This window comes from Diorhabda sublineata, chromosome 8, assembly GCF_026230105.1.
Source record: "Diorhabda sublineata isolate icDioSubl1.1 chromosome 8, icDioSubl1.1, whole genome shotgun sequence".
Lineage (NCBI taxonomy): Eukaryota > Metazoa > Arthropoda > Insecta > Coleoptera > Chrysomelidae > Diorhabda > Diorhabda sublineata.
Genome location: NC_079481.1, coordinates 14411604 through 14434790, shown reverse-complemented (window position 1 = coordinate 14434790; position 23187 = coordinate 14411604). Strand labels below are relative to the sequence as shown.

General features: G+C 33.7%; 2 protein-coding genes across 3 annotated transcripts in view; both read right to left on the bottom strand.

The window, feature by feature from the left end:
• The window catches only part of LOC130448472 (complexin), a 535599-nt gene that overhangs the window by 495714 nt on the left and 16698 nt on the right, over positions 1-23187 (bottom strand). The window contains exon 2 of one of the 2 annotated variants that reach the window (XM_056785885.1): positions 8257-8287. The exons of the other annotated variant lie outside the window; for it this stretch is intronic. The gene's annotated coding sequence lies outside the window, so the exon portion shown is untranslated. The remainder of the gene's footprint in view (positions 1-8256; positions 8288-23187) is intronic. 2 annotated transcript variants of the gene reach the window in all.
• On the bottom strand, positions 12237-13103 carry LOC130448253 (uncharacterized). Its single transcript, XM_056785534.1, has one exon. It carries the CDS (start codon positions 13101-13103, stop codon positions 12237-12239), a length of 867 nt encoding a protein of 288 aa, XP_056641512.1.

The window sequence follows — 23187 nt, the reverse complement described above, 5'->3', positions numbered from 1 at the left end:
GGCAGATCGTTTTCTAACCTTTCAAGGAAAATTGAGCAGACCCGTTGACGCAAGAGCTTTTGGTCAGGACTGAGATTTTTTGGCACTAACTTCGCACAAACTTTTGTCAAGTGTTATTCCTCGTGTAAAATTTTTCTAATAGTTTCTTTATCGGCGTTTACAGCTTCTCAATCATCCGTATGATCATGCGACGATCTGCACGCACAATTTGGTTGATTTTGGTTACTGTTTCCGGAGTTGATACAGTTACAGGGCGCTGGTCATCTTCAGTGCTCTCTAGGTCCTCAAAAACCGCTTACACCACTCAAAAACACGCGCACGAGGTAGATAATTGTCCCAAACGCCTCTTTATAGCACTCAGTCGGAGTTTTTCTCAATTTAATGAGAAATTTGTGATTGATACGTTGCTCATGTTTTTCGTCACAGGTGGTTTTCGATACGTTCGTTTCAAACCACTACTGCACAAATTTTATAATAGTAACGAAAACGTGTTTTGCCAGGTGTATAGAACATATCTAGATACCCAACGCACTACTCGCTTTTTACCCCACCCATTTAGGGCGCCCTCTAGGCGCGCAGTAATAATTGAAGCCAACTTACAGTAGACCTCAATGCTGTCAAATTTTACAATTAATGTTTATTATTTTAACGCTTGCTACGTTTCACAAATATTTATTTATATATCGTCATAGTCCTCACTAAATTTGGTTAATGGACAATATTTTCCAAAATTGATCTATAAAAAAATATTTCATGACCAAGAAAATAATTTTTATCAAGCTAGACAATATCGCTATGTATTCGTTTGCGGTAAAATGACTGCCTTTATTTGAGAAAGAATTTTGAATAAAGTTGTGAAGTGAAGTGAAGTGATTGGATATTGTGTAAGTTACATATTAGTGTTAAGACAACGTGTAAAAGTGAATTATTTGAATCCCAACCTTCCATTCCATAGGTGAGTATCAATGACGTAACTCAACTTTATTTATCGATAAGTCGATTAACTTCTCACAATATAAAATTGTAGATTTCATACGAAGGTAGACCAAAGACAAAAGTGGCTATTTGTATTCAAAATACAGGAAAAAGATTCATGCTCTCATTTCAAAGCAGACGATTTTCAATGGCAAAGGTTAGGTTAGGTTAAGTTAACAGGGTGATCTCCACTTTTCAACAGAGATCCACTCGGAGGCCTTAGGCCCATTGTGATGCCCTTGCTGACTTTTCAGTCAGCACCATTTAACTCCCCTTCCCTATCTCTTCCGTTGCCAGGTCCTTGCCTCTTTCTCAAGCTTTTCCATATTGCAATCAAGTAAATCAGGTCCTTAACACCCAGCGCCGCTAGTATCTTCCAGTAAAAGGTATCAATTTGAGTAATTGATAAGATAATTAGCTTATTCACAAAGAATATTTTTTTCAGGTAAAAATTTATGTTAAATTTGTATATTTAACCGGGTACTTCTTCGCAGTGTTTAGGCTCAACATCTGAAAGTATTTATTGTCTGTTGGAAAAATGTTTTTAATGCATATTTTGTTGTTTAGATCAGTCTGAAGGAACCGCTTGATTCAAATTTTAAGGAACTAAACTATTACACTTATCTGAAACTTTTTTATTCGTCCAGGGTTCTTCTACTAAATTTTACACAAATTTATCTAGATTATTATTGGGGATCTAGAGTTTTATGTTAATGCATCCCATACTTTTTGATTATATTAGAAGGACTTCTATAAGTTCAATATTATTTTCAAATTCTTTATTTTCGAGAAAATTCTGTATCACAGAAACGGAAGTCGTCCAAGCTTTCAGCTCTGGCTCAGTTATAGAATTTCTATAGTAATAATTCTGTAACTAGTCTAATTTGAAAGTAATAGAAGAAAACATCTCGAATCTTTTCCATGGTGAAAAGAGAAATTTTTTTGTAAATGTTTAATGCCCAGTTTTGAAGGAAGACTCTGTCACGAGCTACTAATGAATTCTGGACTATAACCTTCTTGCTAAGCTCCATATCTCTTCTTATCTGCCAGTTTTTTCCTACCCAAAGCTCTCGTTCAACTTTACTGTCTCAAAGACATTATAATAGAGTGCAACTACTTTGTTTACCAAGAAGAATGTCCTTCTTCTTCTTATTCTACTATCAATTAATGGATATTTGCGATCACTTCTAATCATTTTATCCAGTCTCTGGTGGCAAGAAACAATTTTCCTGTGGTTCTTATACATTTCCAATTGTGGAGCCTCGACATCCTCTTTCTTCCCATTCCCCTTTTTTCCTCCTATCAAGAGTTGAAGAAGACCTGTAGATAGGTTTGAGCTCCTCAGCATTCAAAACAAGACTTCCTGCGGCATCGATGGGTTATCAACTTAGTGATTTTTTAAGTTTCCAAAAGTGATGTTTCATGTTCTCCAATCAACAAATCGTTTAAATAGGGGTTTTTCCCTAGATGTCTAAAAACAGCTATAATTGTTCTCCTGCACAAGGGGAGTGGGAAAATAATTGAACGACTGATGAAAAACCTTTTCTTTTTAAATATATAATCTGGATAGCTCAACAATTTAGTTTCCTACCTAATAAATGCACTAGTGACGCTATGTTTGCTGTTTTTAACGAAAAATATACTTCACTTAACAATAAATTCAAATACGGCTTCGGTATTTTTGATTTCGCAAATCCTTCGATTGCGTTGATCACGAAATTCTGATTAAAAGACTAGAATATTACGGCATCCAAAGTATTTCCTTAAAATGGTTTGTATCTTACCTTGAATGTCGAAAACAATTGGTAAGAGCTAATGGCAAAGTTTCAAGTAAATTGTCAGCTAGCAATGGTGTACTTCGGGGTTTAGTTTTGGGTCCAGTTCTTTTTTTAGTATTCATCAATGATGTCACAGACTTACGAATTAATGGTGAATTCACAAGCTTCACATTCTACCAAAATCTCTTTACTATTTAGTCCTGGTTTGATGCGAACGGTGTCAGTTTAAACGATGAGAAAACTTTTGTGACTTGATACGATCCTCAAATTCGATCAAGTTGCTTGTTTTGCGATTGAATCCGTGTCTGAACACCTCGTATTGCTTTAACAATTTATTACCCGTTATTCTAATCGCATCTTTGCTATGGTTTACCTTTCTGTGGGTCTTGTAATTTGCACATCTTTGAATGTATCTTCAAATCACAAAAAAGACCTTCTTGTTATATTTTTGGTTTGAGTAGTAAAACTCCCAGATCTCTTCATTTTAGAATCTATTTGTTTGGATATCAAACTCTTTCACAACTCATTCATGCCTACTCTACTAGAAGAATGAATTTGGGCATTTACTCAACTATACCCACTTCCAATCTGGTAAAAAAATCCATCATCTTCAGTGCCAAAAAGTTATTAAATCAACTTATATATATTTCAATTTATGATTCTAAATGTTCTTTATTTCAGGTCTCTTCTGTTTTAAAATCAGTTTTTTTAATAATTTTAAATTTCTTCCAAAAATTATTAAAGAAACTAATTTTTAAACAAAAGAAATCTAAAATCAGAAACATTTAGATACATTGATGTATCAAAAAATTTACGAAATAAGAAATTAAAGAAATTTATTATAATTAATATATGAAGTCAAATGTTTATTGTATATTTTCATATTTTTTATATTTTCATATTATTGCTTTGTCGATGAAATTATAAAATAGATACAAATCATTGCAAAGGGGTAATAATTGCAAATAAGAGATTGTAAATTTTGCACATAATTATCTCAAATTTAATTCACCCTCTTGTTATTCTAATCAACCACCAAGTATGGGAGGAATGGGCGCAAGTGTACAAATCAACACTGACTCCAGGAAATCTAATGTCACTAAGGAATACACAAACAGCGAAAGTAAATTAACTACAATTTCAGCTGCAATAATTTATATGGGAAAGTTTAGAGTGAGCGCCTTTCATGTCTAGGTTTTACAACTTTCCTTAATTCGAGTTACGCCATTAGTTTGTTCCATGAACGAACTTCAAGTATAAGTACAAGATGGTGTTTTTGGTTGTGCCAAGAGTATATCTCGTGAAACTTTTTAAATGAGAAGCAGCTTTGTGAGATGCAGAGCGATATAGATAAAATTAGATAAAAGATATGAAAGTTAAGAACATATTTCGTTTTATATCGTCTCGCTGGAACGTATAATATAATCCCAACTCCGCAAAAAAATAATAATAAGAAGAGTGGTTTGTAACAAAATATATAAATGATAGTTAACAAAGGTAGGAACGATGTTGACCCAACATCTTGGGTGTTAATGATCGTAAACTACCAAGAAGATTAACAGTAGATCGGATACGAGAACTACTACTTACGTTTTGAGATTTGGCAGCACTGATATCGATATTTTAACTTTGACAATGCCATTATAAAGTTTGACATTTTTAATAAAGATCGTGTTCATTTGAATTGTTTACAGATACTTGAAACATTTATCTTGACCAAATTCAATCGTGATTTCCAATCCACCAATAAAGCCCGTCTCATTTATTCTATCACAGCTTCTAGATGGCATAGGTCTCTCGCAAACAAGCCCTTTACCTATTCACACTACCCTACCATAGACCATTAACCTTCCTAAATTCAATACATCTCTCACGAGATGTGATAAACAGTCAACACCCAAATAAGAAATCGAAAATGGTTTTAACAAAATGACAATTAGTGGCTACTATGATCTAAGAATGAAATAGGAGTAGGCTACGCAGTTACAACGTCACAATTTCCAGTCAAATCATCTCTAAGTTCACCAACTTGCAGCGTTCATACAGGTGAACTAGCATTCTGCAAGCCATCAATTTCATCTCCCTTCCTTATAAGCAGATTGCAATATGTACACATTGACTACCTGCTTCAATTTCATCTATTAAAAATATATTTACCGATCACCTTATTGTCCAATCTACACATGACTCCTACCAATTTTCACACGTCACTAAAAATAACTGTTACTATCATCTGGTTGTCTTTCCATAAGTTAAAGTTATTGGAACTAACCTCAAAATCAGTTAAGTATTTTCATTCCACAGTGGGTGAATGCGACTTTCTGACTGAAACTGCTAATTGAATAAGACTATGTTTGTTCTTCACATAATACTTACATATAAGTTTTAAAATTGTGAACTTCCGATGAACAAAAGTAGGTGTTTATTGCAAAAAAAATTTTCAAGCAAAACGGCGTCAATTTTGAACAAATTACTGCAGTTTGCTTCGTGAAATCTTGATTCCATGGCCAATTATACCTGTCATTCAAGATTAAACTAAAAACTAATTTTACTAATTTAACAATAATTGCTGAAAATTCGAAAAATGACAGCTACAACATAGCGTTTCGCGAGATGTGACGTCACGCTTTTCTGATTGGTGTTTAATGTCATACCCTATTTTGTCGATTTTATTTACAAATTATCATTGGAAACTTAAAGCCATTCGATTTATTCTTAGTGGAAACAAGCCTATTCTGAATGGTGCACCACCATTTATTTGGCAAAAATGGTCGAAAAAATTGGGGAAACCAATCGCAGAAGACGAATCATTCTCTACCATAACAACTCAGTTCACACATCAGTTCAAACAAAAACGATTTGAACAGTCAAAATATATATCGGTAAATCAAAAATGAACTGCAAGCTCAACGTTTTTTGATTACCGAGGAAACGGTTTATGCGTTCAAGTCACTTGTTTTGGTGGTACCTCAATCGAAATAGAAATGCAAAAAAGCTTCGACAATTGGTTTAAATGCACGCGAAAGTGAACTGATTTGCATGTATAATATTTTCTCAAAACTCCTCCTATTTTTAAAAAAGGGTATTGAAAACATGGAGAAAATCTTGAATTATTTCGTTAATAAATAAATGAGAGTGTGGACACGTCGATTTGTATTTCTAAATGTGCGCTTTCTTCAAATAAATATACAGAATGTCATGTGACATTTGACCAATACGAACTTTATTAATATGAAAGCAACCAATGTGTATTATTTTGTATTTAAATTTGTGTCAATATCGAAGGGTGATTTGAAAAGTTTCCGACCTCAACCTAAAGATGTTAGCATTTATTATTATAATTTATAACTTGTAATTGAATTTCAGGTTCATTTAATGATTCAATGCTTAGTTTTTGTTCCAAAATCATTTTCGTGAGTAGTTGCAAAAATTATTCCAAAAATGGAATAACTTCTGTAAAAGTTGTTATCAAATATTTGTTTTTCAAGGAAATATGGCGCAAATAAAAGACACACACAGACAATAATTTACGATCGAAAAATTGTGGGCATTTAAGATAGTCAGCAACTTCGATATCATCAGAAAAATTTACCAAATGGTACCGGACGATTGTCGGATTGAGATTGAAGAGACAGAAAAAAGACAAAAGAGGCCATTGGAGAATAAAATAACGCATTACCAATATACTAACTATGCGTCAGCTTCAGCGCGTTTGATGCAGCATTTACTCAATTTGGAATAGTCCATTCGAATGTAGTGAGTAGGCAAATAAGAAGGGCCGTCGACTAGTTTTTAAATTTTTAAATTCTACGTATTTTTCATTCCATAAGTTTTAGTCTATTCCTTTAAATAAAAAATGGGGGAGAGTTGGTAACTTGAAATGAAGAAACGCCTGTTAGTCTGGTTCTACTCATCCGATTTTCATATATATATATATATATATATATATATATATATATATATATATATATATATATATATATATATATATATATATAATATACTTATATATTATAGATATTATGGTTTCTCTTCACAAATTATGCTGGAACCATGAAAGTTTGAGTAAGTCTTTTAGGAGTGAACTAAATTGAAATTAAAATAATGAGAATTGTATGTCAATATTTTTTTTCTGTCGCAAGATATCTTAAGAAATGTGTGAACGATGAGAATTTTTCATCGAACGTCTATTAGGCTGGTTTGTCCAAGCATTAAAAATTTACTCTGGATCATAGTTGGCTTGATTGCAGTAATTTGAACTGTTCTCATAATCTCACTATTGCCAGTAGATGGCATTATCTAAATGTAAATCTTATCTTACTAACAATAAGAATGAATCATTAAATAAACCATATAATAATCCCCTTTGGACACAGACTATCCAACATTAGGGTCATTGGTCTAGAGGAGGACAAATAATTGGGCTTTGTTTTAAGATAGTAGAGAAATATACTCAGATTTTCCAAGAAACTAATTGCTATTTCATTTAGAAGACATACCCTTAGCCATTCATGGTGATATCTTATTACAACATGATGGTTGTGTATCACATTATTTCATGTGAGTTCGGTATTTTTCATATTATACATACAAATTTATATATTTTCTATGGACAAAAGTTTTTTCGAACAACATCAAGTTTATATAAATCCGCTAAACAGAGCCGGCATTTTGTCCCAATCTACCCCACCTCTTATTTCAAGAGATAGACTAAAATTAGTAAAATGAAAAGTGCGCGTTGTTGAAAATTTTGAGTATCGTGAATAGAGTGGCAAATAACTGGATAAATTTTAAGAAATTTTAATTTTATATTTTCAAACACGCCCTCTAGTGGTGTACTTAAATTGAATTATTGACTCGGTTCAAGCAAAATAAGTGCACCGATTCATAACTGCAGATAAAACCTGGATCTATAACTGCACTTCTGGAACAAAAGTTCTCCGATTATTTCCAAAAAGGTAAAATCACATCAGGAGAGTATTATGTATATTCGTTAGATTGATGAAGGGATAAATTACTAAATATTGACCACATTTGAGAAAGAGAGAAAACCCTCTTGTTCACACAGTGTATGCCATGGTGAGAATTTACGAATTTTAGCCCTAATTGACTTTTTCCTTTCTCTAATTTTCATCAGATGATAATGTTAAACTTATGTGAATACCAATTTTGAAGAAAAAAGTGACAACTATTATTTAGAAATCTCAAAAATGTTAAAATATCGGCAAATTAACTTATATTGAAAAATTTTGATAGAAAAACGACTTGTTACTCTGTTAGGTAGGAAGACAACCCTCGTATATAACGTATTTTTCAGAAAAATAGTTCGATATATGTTACATCATGTTTCTAACTCAAAATATTTTATGAATATTTAAAATTTGCTCGGAGTTTATGAAAATATGAATACAAAATTTCACTTTATGATAAACAAGTACACTGGAGAATATCTCTCATAGGCAAATATAGAAAATAATAAATTGGATGAAAATTATCAACTTACCAAAATTCCTCTCGAAATGCAAAAACTATTACTGTAAAAGAATAATACTTCAATTATCTACAGACGACTAGATATATAGAAATAACGACGTAGTGTAAAAAAAAACTTGAAAACATGCTAAAAAATTAAGTCCTGCCTGTTTTGCGCTAAGATCAATTTCCAAAGAACTTTCCTTTTGAGTTACGTGTGGTGCGACTCAATTTGATTGAATCTTCAAACTATAAAAGGGAGTTTTTTTATACTTTGATAGATAGTTAGATAGTTGATTCTTTAGTTAATTGATATTACCAACTCGTAAAAAATCAGATCTAACTAAGGAAACTCAAGTACACTGCTATTATAGAGCTTCTCGTGGACCTCTGAGAATACACCTAAACCATTTTGAGAATCACAGCATGACTAAAAACTTCACATAATAATATAAACCTACCAGTTATATTTTGATGATATGGAACCAATGAAAATAAATTTTTAAATGATCACTTTTTTGAACGATCATTCTGAAAAGTTACTGTTCAGGTTAAAACAAAATTGTTTTTGAGATATACTGCAAATAAATTCTTCGATGTTTGATATCGTCAAAATTTCCGGTCTAGTAAAAAAGAGACGTTTTTTGAAAAAAAATTAATTTTACTCCGAAAATCATCTAGAGTCGTTTTTTTTTTTCATTTTCTTCGGTCCAATAATATACAGTAACATATTATATTACCCAATTCTCTTTTCCAATTGTCATTTTTGTTTTTTCGCACGGCATTTGCTGGGTTCACTTCATTCAGATAGTTACCGTTTCAGTGTATAGTGGTGAATCAGATATTGATATTGAAAATTTCATCTAAGTGAGATGAATGATTGTTTGGCTGAGATTTATGTGAAATTAAACCAGAAGATGTTTCGTCAGTAGTTAAAAACACGTAGTTACGATGACCATTGTAGACGAGGGCGAATGGAAAAAAAGTTGGCATAACTCAACCTAAAGAAAATTTCTGGATTTGATAGTTGTATTATAACTAGTTTAACAAAATATAGCGGCCTTTAAAGACAAAAGTCTTGCTGGAAATAGCTAAAATAAGAGAAAAAGAATAAAGGATTTATCAACTCAGAAGACATATGGGTATATGATAACGTCAATATGCAAACGGAAACAAACATTTATACAAGGAAAAAACATGAAGAAAAATTCATTATAAATGATAAATAAATTTCAATCTTCACAGATGACTCTGCAACAGTATGTTTTCTAAGGAGCTCTGCATCCAAAAGACTGAAAACTGGAACTAATATCCTTTAATCGGAAATTTACCCAATGGAGGATCCTACAGACATTGAGGGAAAGTGATTAATCAAATAGAATAACAACAATCTACACAAAGTGACTTGAAAAAATAGTGAGCCTCTGCAAGGTACCAGAAGACTATGAAAGTAAAGGGATATGTAAAGTAGATAGGATATCGCATTTAATTACCGATGGAGTTGTTAAAAGATGCTTTTGACATGGTAATCAAAGCCAAATATCAGAATATACATCATCTGCTGTAATCGCTTTTACTATATATTTTCTAAAATTCGTAATTTTTCTACTTCACAAATGTGTACTTCTAACATGACACAAACATTTGAAGATTTGTCTTCATTTGTTGTAGGTTTTCAGCACCCTAATTTTGATAAATATTTTACCGCACCAGTTTTGTTATTTATATTAGCGCATAAATTATCAAAGAATATTCATTCCATTTAGGAATTTAGGTATTGTGAATATTTCATAAAAAATATATAGGATGATCCATTTGAAATAACAAACTTCATTATTTTTCCGAAGAAAGATCTGACAACAATGTAGATTGTTGTACCACCTTAATACCGGCCGTATTACAAGTCGTACAAGCCGTTTCCGAGATAACTTCGTTTCATACATAAAACTCACTCTGTATAATAAATTCTTGGCTACTTTCCTAATAGCGTTAGTCTACCCGGTAGTGAATAGTCTGACTACGTTGATAATTTTATGTCCTAAAAGTACATTGGCAGCACAGGATAAACAGAAGGCTGTCATATTCGTCTCCTTGGATTACTCCAAGGCATTTGATATGTTGGGTGAAAATCTTCTTCGTGCGATATCTGAGATTCGTCGAAATATCTCAGTTAATAGTTAGCCCGCTTTTTTTCCTCGTATTTGTTTTTGATATATCGGTGTAACCCACATTGAATCACATGCTGATATTACTCAGATCCTGCACCACTTCCCACAGATCCTAAAGCAACTGATACACACATGAATACAGATCTGTTAGGCATCTTTGAATAATCCATTCTCAGAGACGTAGAGAAAATTTGTAAGAAAACAGTTTGGTAGTGAGACGCTGGTATTCAAGCTAAGGTTCAATTCTAAATGTGAAGTTGAGGTTCAAAGAACATTGAAAGATACTTTCGCAAAAAAGCTTTGGTGAGAATAAACTCTTGTCCCATAGTCCATCTTCAAACTCCTGCTAATCTTTTCTACAGCCATTCTGTGTCTTAGCCAAGATGTTATTTTCCTCCACGTAATTATAAATTATGTCTGGGGGATTACTGTAGTATCTTACCTGTATAGGATACTAAGTTACAAAAATATTATGCTCAGTTCACATGATAAAATTGGGCACTGTGTGGAAAGTTTTTTATATCACAGGATGTCGGCTAACGTGTCTCTTGGTAATACCAGTTTAGACATATTACCTTTAGAGATGAGAAAAGAAAAATAAAAAAATCTGGTGGCAAAGGTATAAAGTAGAAATATTAAAGTTGTTGGCGAAGAGTTGATGTCCCAATTGGGATGGGGCGCTACTGTTGAATACCATCGACGGCCGCTGTCAATTCATTGAATTTCAAAAAAACAAAAGAAACTCAATTTTTTTCTAAAGGAGACTGAGAAAATTTGGTTATAAAAAATAACTGTATTGATTTTATAAACATCTATTATATTAAATACTACAAGAAGCATTTTCCAGTTATGCAATGAACGTCATGTTCATTCTCAATTTTTCACATTTTTCATACGATCTACAACACATCGCCCTTTTCATTTATTTTTCAAATTGTCACTATGATGAATATCTGCGAATTCCCCATTGGGATTTGTTCCCTTGCAATGCCCATTTATTGTGTCAGATATTTCACACTGCCTATCTTTTACAACTTCTGCTTTTCGAGCATCATATGGTCAACAATTAAACATTTTACAAGAGGGCTCTCCTAGTTCAAGAGACCCCAAGCACTGCCATAAATAAAATTTTGGTTTTATGGACCGTATCACAACGTTATCAGTGGTTTGTAACTCGTGCCATTAATTATCTGTCTGCTCATTTAATTGAGCCGTCCACGTAATTCTTCGTATTTTATATTGTCAGGTTTTTCGTATGTATGATGTACAGGAGATTCCTGATTACGTTATTTTTTAGTTCATTTGTAATGGCAAATAAAACACTAAACTTTCTTCTTATTCACATTTACTACATCATTAAACTATAAACCAATAAGTAGTGGACTGTATTTACTATTTAACTAAATTGTACTTTGAAACTAAAACATTTATCCACTCTTGCTAATTGACATAAACCAAAATACATAATATATAAATATAAGATAGTAGCGCTATAATAATCACACGCACACTACCAAGGCTAAAAAGCAAGTGTTACATTTCTTTTTCTATTTACCTTTTGCCCAGCGTTAGCCGACGGGCGACAGCAAAAAAAAGACTAAAAATTGAAACCACAATACAGCTTGTTGCCACGGTAACAAAATTCAGTATATGCGGCGAACAGATTAATAACAAGAAAGAAATATACATATATACAAGGTGCGTTCACAACATACCCCCCACCTTGGAAGAATATCTTCCAAAATAAACCAAAAGTCTAATCAAAATCACAAGTCATTATCAGGTAACACACAAATCTTGGACAAAGCACGTTTAATGATTCCGGTACGAGTCCTTATTTCTGCTACTCGGCATCTTGACCAACAAGGAAATGACCAGGACTCGGGACATCAAAATCATTAGGACTAGGGGACATAGGAACTAAAGGTCTGGAGTTCAGAATGGCCTCTACTTGCGTAAGCAAAGTGGACAAGCCTTCGAAGGTTAAAGAATATGTTCCCAAGACACGCTTTAAATGGTATTTACAGGACTTAACTCCCGCCTCCCATAAACCTCCAAAGTCTGGCGAATGAGCAGGTATAAAATTCCAATTTACATTATCTTTTTCAAGCTGTTCTTGTAATTTAGAGGATTGTGAAATCAATAAATTTCCAAAATCCTGCAAATCTGAAGAAGCCCCAACAATCTTAGTGCCGTTATCACTAAAAACATTGCTAGGGATACCCCTTCTTGACACAAACCCCCTACAACACGCAATAAAAGCTGCTAATGTAAGATCACTCACCAACTCAAGGTGGATAGCTTTGGTACTAAAGCACACAAACAGGGCGATGTAAGCTTTTATTAAACGAAATCCACGACCAGTTTTATTTCTTATCATTATGGGACCCCCATAGTCCACATCTACATTTTGAAAGGGCAAAGAAGCTCGGACACGCAATTCAGGCAGCACACCCATAATTTGGCTTGCTTGACCGTTCTCGAGATGAGCTCGAAAACATTTAATACAATTTCTACTGATCTTGTGCACTAGATTCCTGCCTCCAACAGGCCAATATTTTTCGCATAGAGAACTTAACAAAAGTTGTGGGCCAGCATGCAGAAGTCTTTCATGCTCATATAAAACTAATAGCACTGTGAACTTATGTTTTGATGACAACAATATCGGGTGCTTCTCATAATATTTCAAATTAGAACACTGCACCCTCATAATACCACAGGAGTCCAAAAAGGGGGTTAGACCAACCAGTTTTGAAGACCTCAATGACGCGTTATGCTTTAAATTGTTTATTTCTGTCAAAAAGCATTCCCTTTGTACTAAAATTATCAAGTAAAGCCTTTTGTTTTCCGCATGCTGTTGGATTACTGCCACCAAATTTAGCAGTCCTCTTAGACTTTATTATTTCAATAAATCTTAGAATGTACACCATGCAATTTATTAATTTGTTAAAACTAGAAAATCTGTCATAATTAATAAACCCATCAAAGACAATATTCTCAAAATTACAAACATCAATTTTTCGTTTAATTCTTTCAACAAGGTGTACCGACACTAAAGCTCCGCTTAGCTCTAGTCGAGGAGTGGTCAATGATTTAAGTGGTGCCAAATTTGATTTCCCAGAAATTAATAAAATCTTGACACAATCATTCTTATCGACACTTCTTATATACACGCAAGCACCATAGGCTTCCATACTGGCGTCACAAAATCCGTGTATTTGGATCTCCACTGGTTCCAAACATATAACTTGTCGTTCAATCTCGCATTCATTTAAAACAAAGAATTTTTTTCTTAACTTTCTCCAATAAAAATCTAAGTTTGAAGGCGAAGATTCGTCCCAACTTATTTTTAACTTCCATAGTCTTTGCAGCAAAATTTTAACCAAAACTATGCTAGGGCTTAATAACCCAAGAGGATCAAAGGTTTTTGAAATATCTGAAAGGATGCTACGTTTGTTTACTTTGGAAACATTGGTAGGAAAATTTATATAATACATTAAAATATCCTTTTTAAAAGACCAATACAAACTCAATGTCTTATTGGAATCCTTTTCTCCAAAAATTACATTTTCCTCTGAACTAGACGATCCTTGAATACCAGCAATGACCTCAGGCCGATTTGATATCCACTTCCTTAAATTAAATCCATCACCTCCAAGAATTTCTTTAACTTGTTTACACACATCAATCATTTCAGTAACAGAAGACCCACCACAGAGCATATCATCCACGTAAAATCCATGCAATATAACATTAGAAGCCTCTGGATGTGCTTCAAGATTGTCCAATCCTAACTGCTTCAAACAGCGTATGGCCAATTACGCTGCTGACCGGGTACCATAGGTAATAGTATTTAAAGTATACACTTGAACATCTTCATCAGGTTTTCTTCTCCATAAGATTTTTTGTAGACATCTTTGTTCTGAAACCACCCAGACCATACGATACATTTTTTCAATGTCCGCACAAACAACCACATTAAACTGCCTAAACCTAAGCAGAATATCCAATAAGTCATCCTGAATGACCGGCCCAGTATGTTGGATATAATTCAGTGACACACCAGTATCAGTAGAAGCAGACCCATTAAAGACAACTCTAAGTTTAGTTGTTTGGCTTTGCTCGTTTAATACACCATGGTGTGGGAGAAAATATGATATGCCACCAATCGAAGTCTCATTTGCTCATATTCATTCATAAAAGGGAAGTACATGTCCTTTAAAATGGGGTTTTTATTTAACCTCCTTTCCAATGACTAAAACCTACCCAAAGCATGACTTCTGGAGTCACCCAGCTTGTCTATAGAATCACAAAGTGGAAGCTGCACAACAAACTTCCCGTCATCAGTACATCTATATGTGGTTTTATCAAACATATCATCACAAAAAAGACTTTCTTTTGACATTGTTGAGGTTACAATTGATGGAGGCTCCTCAACCTGCCAGGTCTTAGACAATTTAAACAAACCTTAAGGGGTAATGCCTTTTGAAACCTAGCATAAGTGTTTAATTCGAAAAATGATTAACAATTTTGAATAAAATGATCAGCATTACAGAAGGAGCATTTTTGATTAACAGAAACGTAGGATTTTTGCTTTGCCCTATATAACCCTTTTTTTTAATGATACTTACAGAGTTATTCATCCCTAAGCATTCCAATAAATCGGCTTTGCCTTTTAGGAAACTTTTAAACTTGTCAAGTGTAGGTAATGCAGCTTTACTTTTTCTTTCCTCTCACTCTCTTTTTGTATGAGAATCAAGTTTTGAACATGCTAAAAATATAACCATTATATCCCAGTGTTCTGTATTCACCCCCAATGAGTTAAGCGATCTAAGATTTTTAACTAAAATATCCAACATTTTCCTAAGATCAACAGCATTTTCCTTTTGTATTTCTGGCAAATTAACCAAACATTTTAAGTTATTATTAACCAACAAAGAAGTATTGTTAAACCTTTTAATACTAGGTTCCAAGCAACATCATACCCACTATCAGAAAATTCGAGTGTGCCAATAAACTGTTTTGCGTCCCCATCCAATGTGCCCCTAAGAAAATGAAATTTTTCTATAGTATCCAATCTTTCATTTTTGTGAACCAAAGAAGAAAAGGTATCCCTGAACTCCAGCTAATTTTCAATTTTCCAGAAAAGGTAGGAATTGGAATTGGCGGAAGTTTTGGCAATGCTTTTAGAGCCATATGTTCCTTTTTACTACGATGGGAACTTGAACCTGAAGAAGTCGATCTTACAGATTCTTTTTCATTATCTAGCTCATGGAAATTGTGTTTTGTCAGTAAATTACGCTATAACATAGAAAACCTATAAAAATTATCCTCGAAGTTCTGACGTTCTGTAAACTGATTTTCCAACTCATCCTCATCCGCCAAAAATTCTATCTCATTCTGAATCGCATCAAATGTCGGTAACAATTCGGCCATTTTTTCTAACCGCATATCTAATTTCACAAAAAAAGCCCTATCAACACCATCCGTTTCCAAGGAAGCATTCAACTTGTCAAAATAAGCTTTAAAGATTGTTAACTTAGACTTTAAATTACCACGCTTTTTTACCAAAGATTTGAACTCTTCACCCATTTTGCTTACGTTAGCAGAGAAAAAAGTCGAGGTTTAAAGGGAAAAATATTGAAAAGAAATACTTACAATCTCCAATAACTTTTTCTTTGTGTTTATGTACTTTATCGGTCCGCTCAAATCCAATATCTAAGTAGCAGAGCAATCCCAGGAATTTTTAGCATCCAAAACCAAATTGTTCTTATCACTGGTGCTCCAATAACACCATTCTTGTGAACCAAAACCAATAGCTTGCTGCAGTAGTCCTAATAACTACGCGAGCAATGTGTGTTTGCACAAAACACAACCAAAACCAGTATCCAATAGTTAATAGCCACGAAGATTACACCAAAGCCCACTGGATTCTTTAATATCCGGCTCGTAGGACCATTTTTGTGTACAGGAGATTTCTGATTACGTTATTTTTTAGTTCATTTGTAATGACAAATAAAACACTAAACTTTCTTCTTATTCACCTTTACTACATCATTAAACTATAAACCAATAAGTAGTGGACTGTATTTACTATTTAAATAAATTGTAATTTGAAATTAAAACATTTATCCACTCTTGCTAATTGACATAAACCAAAATACGTAATATATAAATATATTATAAGATAGTAACGCGCTAATAATCACACGCACGCTACCAAGGCCAAAAAGCAAGTGTTACATTTCTTTTTCTATTTATCTTTTGCCCAGCGTTAGCCGACGGGCAACAGCAAAAAAAGGTCTAAAAATAGAAACCACAATACAGCTTGTTGCCACGGTAACAAAATTCAGTATATGCGGCGAACAGATTAATAACAAGAAAGAAATATACATATATACGAGGTGCGTTCACAGCATATGACGACATCGCAATTCTTAGTTTTTTTTTGTTATGGGAGGATCTATATCACAAGTTTTAACACCATTAAAAACTGAAAATCATAATAAAACTATTTTTCTCCATTTATTGCTTGGGTTACGTTAGGCTTTGTTTGATTATGACTTAAAAATAAAAATTCCAGGTAGGTCACGGTTGGGTTAGGTTAGACAGGATAATCTCTATCTAAATTAGTCGGAGGCTTGTTATACAATCTGTTACCCTTCATTTTCCACAATTTAAAAAATTGGTAGACTAACTAATCAACTTCCCATTTCTATAGTCTTGTGAAAAGTGATCATTCCAATAGATTTCTGAATTTTTTCCGGAAAAAGGAAAGATATATCACAAGACCATTGTACACAAAAGTTTATAAAAATCGAGATAATTGAGGGGCTCCATACATAAAACACACACTTAAATATCGGTAATCAGAAACTATCACTTCTAGCTGCGTTTGATTTAATTGTGAATATATATAGTTATGGAGCTGGCTACATAAAACAGCATCGATTTATCTTACACGACGTTTGAGCTTGGAAACGGGGGGCCCGTAATTAGTACATCACCGATATTTCTGGTAGTCTGTAAAGGTCGGATATGAAAATGCCAGCCGATTTTCCCGGGCGAAAAAATGGGCTGGAAAACCTCGTATGGTACACGAGTGAAAACTCTCGGATCGTTGGATCCGAACCACAAATAATAATAACATAACAACAACATAATAACACAAGATGTTTTGGAGATCGGAAAAGCCTCACCAGAAGTGACTAAAAAAGTTTTCATCGTTTCCTAATGATTTTTTTAATTAAGTACGTCGATTTTCCTTATTTTTTTCGGAGGTTTTCCGACCTGTAAGACTTCTGGCGTTATTACACCAGTCTTGGACCTCAAGAGTCAAATAAAAAAGTTGGACGCGTGTACCACGTGCGGTTTTTTGGATTAATTTTCCGGCACTTAGGTCGCTTCTGGCGAGGGTTTCCCCTGTCAGGTTTTTCAGACGAATTTTCCGGCACTAATTACGGCCACCCCGTTTCCAAGCTTAAACTTCGTGTACCTTATCGATGCTGTTCTATGTAGCCAGCTCTGGGACTAATAGTTATAAATCGATTTAGCTCAACTTCTTATGAAGGTCCATTTTATGGCTTTTGCAGAAAGTGCTTATTGATCTCATTGGTCTTTTGCAAACTTGTGGGCAGATTTGAGGATGTTCTGTATTTGAAAATATTCATATTTATGAAGCCCCTCCAAAGTGCATTTGTATCATTTAGACCTTATAGAAAATCAAGATACCCTCTTTTTCCATTTCCGACTGAAAATATCAGCACGTCAATGAAAAAGTCTTCACTAAATCATTATTTAACCTGTCTCTGAATTTATGTTAATATTTTATCCAAAAACTCTTATTTGTCCTCTGAATAATGAAAATGATACAGTTGAAAATTATCATTGGCTCTCATCCACATATTATAAAGTGGATTTCTCCAATTCCATCATAGTATTTCCAAATTATACAAGACGATGAATTATGTACTCTACAGGTCTAAAGTTTTTGTCGACCCTACAGTTCACACAACAAATGAAAATTATACGATCCATTTTGATATTCTCAATATAAGATACATAGATAACAATGTAATAATATTGAAACTACAGTCTGTATTTGTCAAATAATCAAATTTTTGTTCCATCGATCTAATCCCTTATGACTTTTAATAATTCTGTGATAATTTTGACAAATAATTGTCGTCTACTCTGTTCTGTAGTAGTACGAGACTGCTTTGTAACTTCCCTGTCCAGTTTATACCAAAACAACACAATCCGGTTGAGGTCGGGCGACTGTGAGGATCAAATCATTATTTTCAGTACTTTCTTTCCAATTCTTTCAATCGAAGAAAGATTAAGATCATTGCAATAAGATAAATTTTTCACCTACATTCTTCTCTAATATTTTTTATAGCCTTTTTTCTTCGAAATTCCAATTTTCCAACCCTCCAGTCGCCCAAAGCATCCCCAAGCCATCAACGAACCCCTAACGTGTTTCCTCTTTGGCCTGCGCACAAACATTCTTCTTCTAAACCTAGAAACCTTAAACATCGACTCATCACTCTACGAAACTCTTTCCTACCTTCTAGCGTCCAATTTTTATATTCTCTAGCCCACTATAACTTCTTATTCTATTTTGACGTCTACTGCTACCCTTCCAAAAAGAACAGCTTCTTTCAATTTCTGGGTTCGTGAGTCATCGATCACGTTTACTGATCAATACAATACGTTTATCTCAAGCGTTTTTGTCGAGACCATTTTGAAGGTTTTCCATCGCTCCTGGTAGATACATATTTTCTCACGTTGTGGTCCATGGTACGTCGAAGTATTTTCAATTCTGCGATAATTTGAAATTTAATGAATGAATTGAGGAGTGTGCAAAAACTTTTTACCGATAGTGAATATTTTTTGTCTTGTAGCGTTCTTTTATTTTCCAGTTTAACTCAATAGTTTACCTGCTTAGTTCTTGGAAAGTCCCATTTACCTTACGTCATGAGAATAACTTATCCGATTAGGAGCACGCGATCTTGTTTGGTTCCACTCGACCCCCCTTCAATTGAGACTGTTTTGACCTTATCTGACCACCTTACACGGAAACCGCGACGAGTTCTTCGTTTTTTATATCAAGTTTCTCAAGCTTTCTACTAATATAACCCATCATATTCAAAACCACGTAATAAGTTGTTTTTAACTAATATATATTCCTCATGTAGTTATTCTAAAGAAACAAATTGAAACTTTGAAATTTCAATACTTTTATTTCCATTTGTGGAAAAAGTCTGGTTATTGAATCGTTTATTTTCTATTTAACAGTCTCGCTCTATTATACAAAAGTTTACAGTTATACCAAAGTTACTACTTCCCAACAAATGCTTCCTTTCACTACCGTTCCGTAGGTCTTTCACTCTGAAGAGATATTCTCATTGAAAGTTCTTACATTTATCCAACAAGCGTGGCATTTAAATTGTTTTATAGGAAAGAGTCGAAATAACAAGCAATTCTAAAGAATCTGAAGAACTGAAGTGAATCCATAGAAAAAAACTTACAGATTGTGATATCTACTGTGTTATTTTTAATGCTCGAATTATAAACAAAATTAATAATGAGAATATTTTGAGCATTTCTAGATTTTTTTGCAGGAAAGCCCTTCATGGGACCTGAACCCTTCTGTGATATCAGCTACAGAGCAATGGAAATTACGCTGGAAAAGGAGATAGATAGAAGCAGAACCAATTATTGGGAAAACCTACAAGAACTGAGATAGGCAAAGACTCTTCTAGGAAACTACAACCAGAGTGGATCTGCAGAATGTATCAACGTAAGTAATAAGAATCAACGAATACTAATAGGAGTTATATTGGGTCAGTGTCACCTCAAAAAACACCTGAAGATATTAGGCCTAGTTGATAATGCGGGGTACAGGTTTTGTTACATAGACAACGAAACTTCTATCCACATTCTTTCCAAGTGAAACACTAACTCCAGATAACTGCACCTGGGAGCGCATGAAATAAAAGACGAAGATCTCTCGTGCCAATTAAAGCCAACCCACATTCTAGACTTTTCAATAGGAGAGGAAATAACAGATCAGCTGTAAATACTTGGTTCTCCAGTATAGCAGCGAGACATGGCGACCCAATAGATACTTTGGATCGCATTGTATACGAGACCCCAAATCCAAACATGCATAAATACATACTCGTAGGTATGCTTTGAAATTTGTTGGCATATTAATTTTTCATTTTTATAGGTTTCTGTACATATTTACTCAAATTTATGAACATGATACTTCTCAGATAGGGCGTTAAACAGGGAGACCCAATGTCACCAACGCTATTCAATATCATACTGAAAGGCATATATATAGTGCACAAAATAAGAGCACTATAACAGATGCAATAGAGAGAGTAGCATACGCAGATAATGTAACAATCATAGCAAATGGACAGATGGAATTAATAGAATCGAATAACAAATTAGTAAAATAAGTAAGAAATTACGGACTAGAAATGAATGCAGAAAAAACAAAATATATGAAAATAGGAGGGAAATCAGTACAGAGAACAAACCAACTGAAAACTGGCAAATACAATTTTGAAACAGTATCGACCTTTACTATCTAGGAATAACGTTGGGACAAACAACCAAAGAGAGGATAAAAGATAGGATACAAAAGGACTATCAAGCCTATGGAAGAAACAAAAACCTACTAAAAAACAAAAACATATAACTAAAAAAAACAAAATAAAAATGTACAAAACCCTAATCAGACCAGTAATCACATGTGCGATGGAAAATACAGTAATAAACAAAATAGAAGAAGAAGAACATAAAAAAGAACCGAAAAAAAGATAATGAGAAATATAACAGGTTCAAACATAACACAGCAAGGAGAAATAAAAGCAAAGAAAAACGAAGAAATAGAGAGAGAACTTGAGAAGGAAAATAAATGAGATAAAAACACAAAGGCTCAACTGGGCCGAGCACATAATGAGAAGAAACCCAATTGAAATAATCAAAAGATTAACGGAATGGATCCCATTGTGGTCAAGGAGAAGGGGCATGCCGAGAAAAACTCTATTGTAGAGAAACATTTTTTAACAAGTGAAAAATACATTCTTTTTAACAAGTTTTTATTAACAATCAAAATATTTTATACATTCTATGGGTTAATTTGTTCGCGAGTGTTATAATTTCAAAAAATCTACGAGAAACAAAATTCTCAAAATTTGCTGCAGGCGTCCATTTGGAAGGCTTTGTCCATTTGATCACGTGAATCTTCGGGCACACCAAATAATTTTACTCTCAAAAATATACACACCACTAGACCACTCGCATAGATACCTGCCCACACACATGTACACATTAGGCATGTTTAATTTTTCTTCAATGAAGACGTGTTGATTCTGGTCGTTCTGGTACACGCAGTTATACCGATTAACCGTAACATTCAGATCAAAGGTTGCTTCATCCGACTACAAAATGGAATGCTGGAACTGCGAATTATCCTGGCTGCATTCGAGATACCATGCAAAATTCCAATCTGCGATCAAAATAATGTTCGTGAAGTGGTTACATCATTCGTCGTACGATCGGATATTTGAAATTCTACCGATAGCCGCAAATCCTTATTTGTTATAGATACCGGTCGTCTAGAACGCGGCGGGTCGGCAACGGAGCCCGTTGGCAAGATATCAAAAATTGGCTTGAGAAAAAAACCGCACGAATTAAGTTATGGACCACAATAATATACCAAAAAATCTAAAAATGTCTAAAATTTTCACAATATGTATATGATCCTTATTGATAACGAAGGTTATTAAAGATGTTGGAAACTCATTTGTTGAATTTTAGGCTCTTTTCCATTATTGATAGAATAAAAAAATATTTAATAATATAGTTTGAAGATTTGCTTAGTAATGTAATGTAAAAATATCCTCTTTCGAGCAAAAAGTACGTTCTGAATGCTTTCAAAAGTTATTTATTTTCTTTTGTTTTATAATTGAAAGGCCAGAGCACTGTATTATTTCACAATTATCCTGGAAAAGTTCTCTAGCAATTATTTTTGCATGATTCATCCTATTTTTAACGACAAAATCAACCGAATAAGAAAAATAACTGTAAGAAATCCTTCCAAATCTACCCGCTCCGAATTTATCTGCCCCCAATCTCCCCTCTCCATACTCAGCGGCTCCTCGCGGCCTGTGGCTTTTGGGCAGACCTGGGTCCGAGGTCGAGAAAAAAAAATAATAAAATAATCCTCACGCGAAGAACAAATTTTTTAGACAATTCTGGCTGTGAAAAATTCACTATTTTTGTACTTTTTACACTCAAAGTGCACCACGAGAAGGTTGGGTTAGCTTAGATTAGGTTATTTTAGGTTAGGTTAGGTTGATATATACAAATATTAAAGATAAATAAATTTTTCAACTTCAAGTATCGATATCTCGAAATCGAATCGAGATATCTAAAAATTTTTCTGATTTTCGACTTATTTTGGGTCGATTTAAAAAATGGCATAGTCAAATCCAGGCGCCACGGAAATCATACTCGTGCCAAAATATGATATTGACTTTGCGTAGGTATTTATATCAATCAATAGATCAAACATCAAAATAAGAATAAAATCAAAATAGAAATTTGTTCTAATAAGAAAAATGAATTTTTCCTCAAACCTTGCATCTCATTATGTAGCAGTCTTAATCAATCAAATTATTTGTAGTTTTATTTACAAAATAGAGCCATAAATTTTACTTAAATTATTTAGGTCTTCTTAATCATTTATAGCTTTTTCTTCTTACGAATGTGAA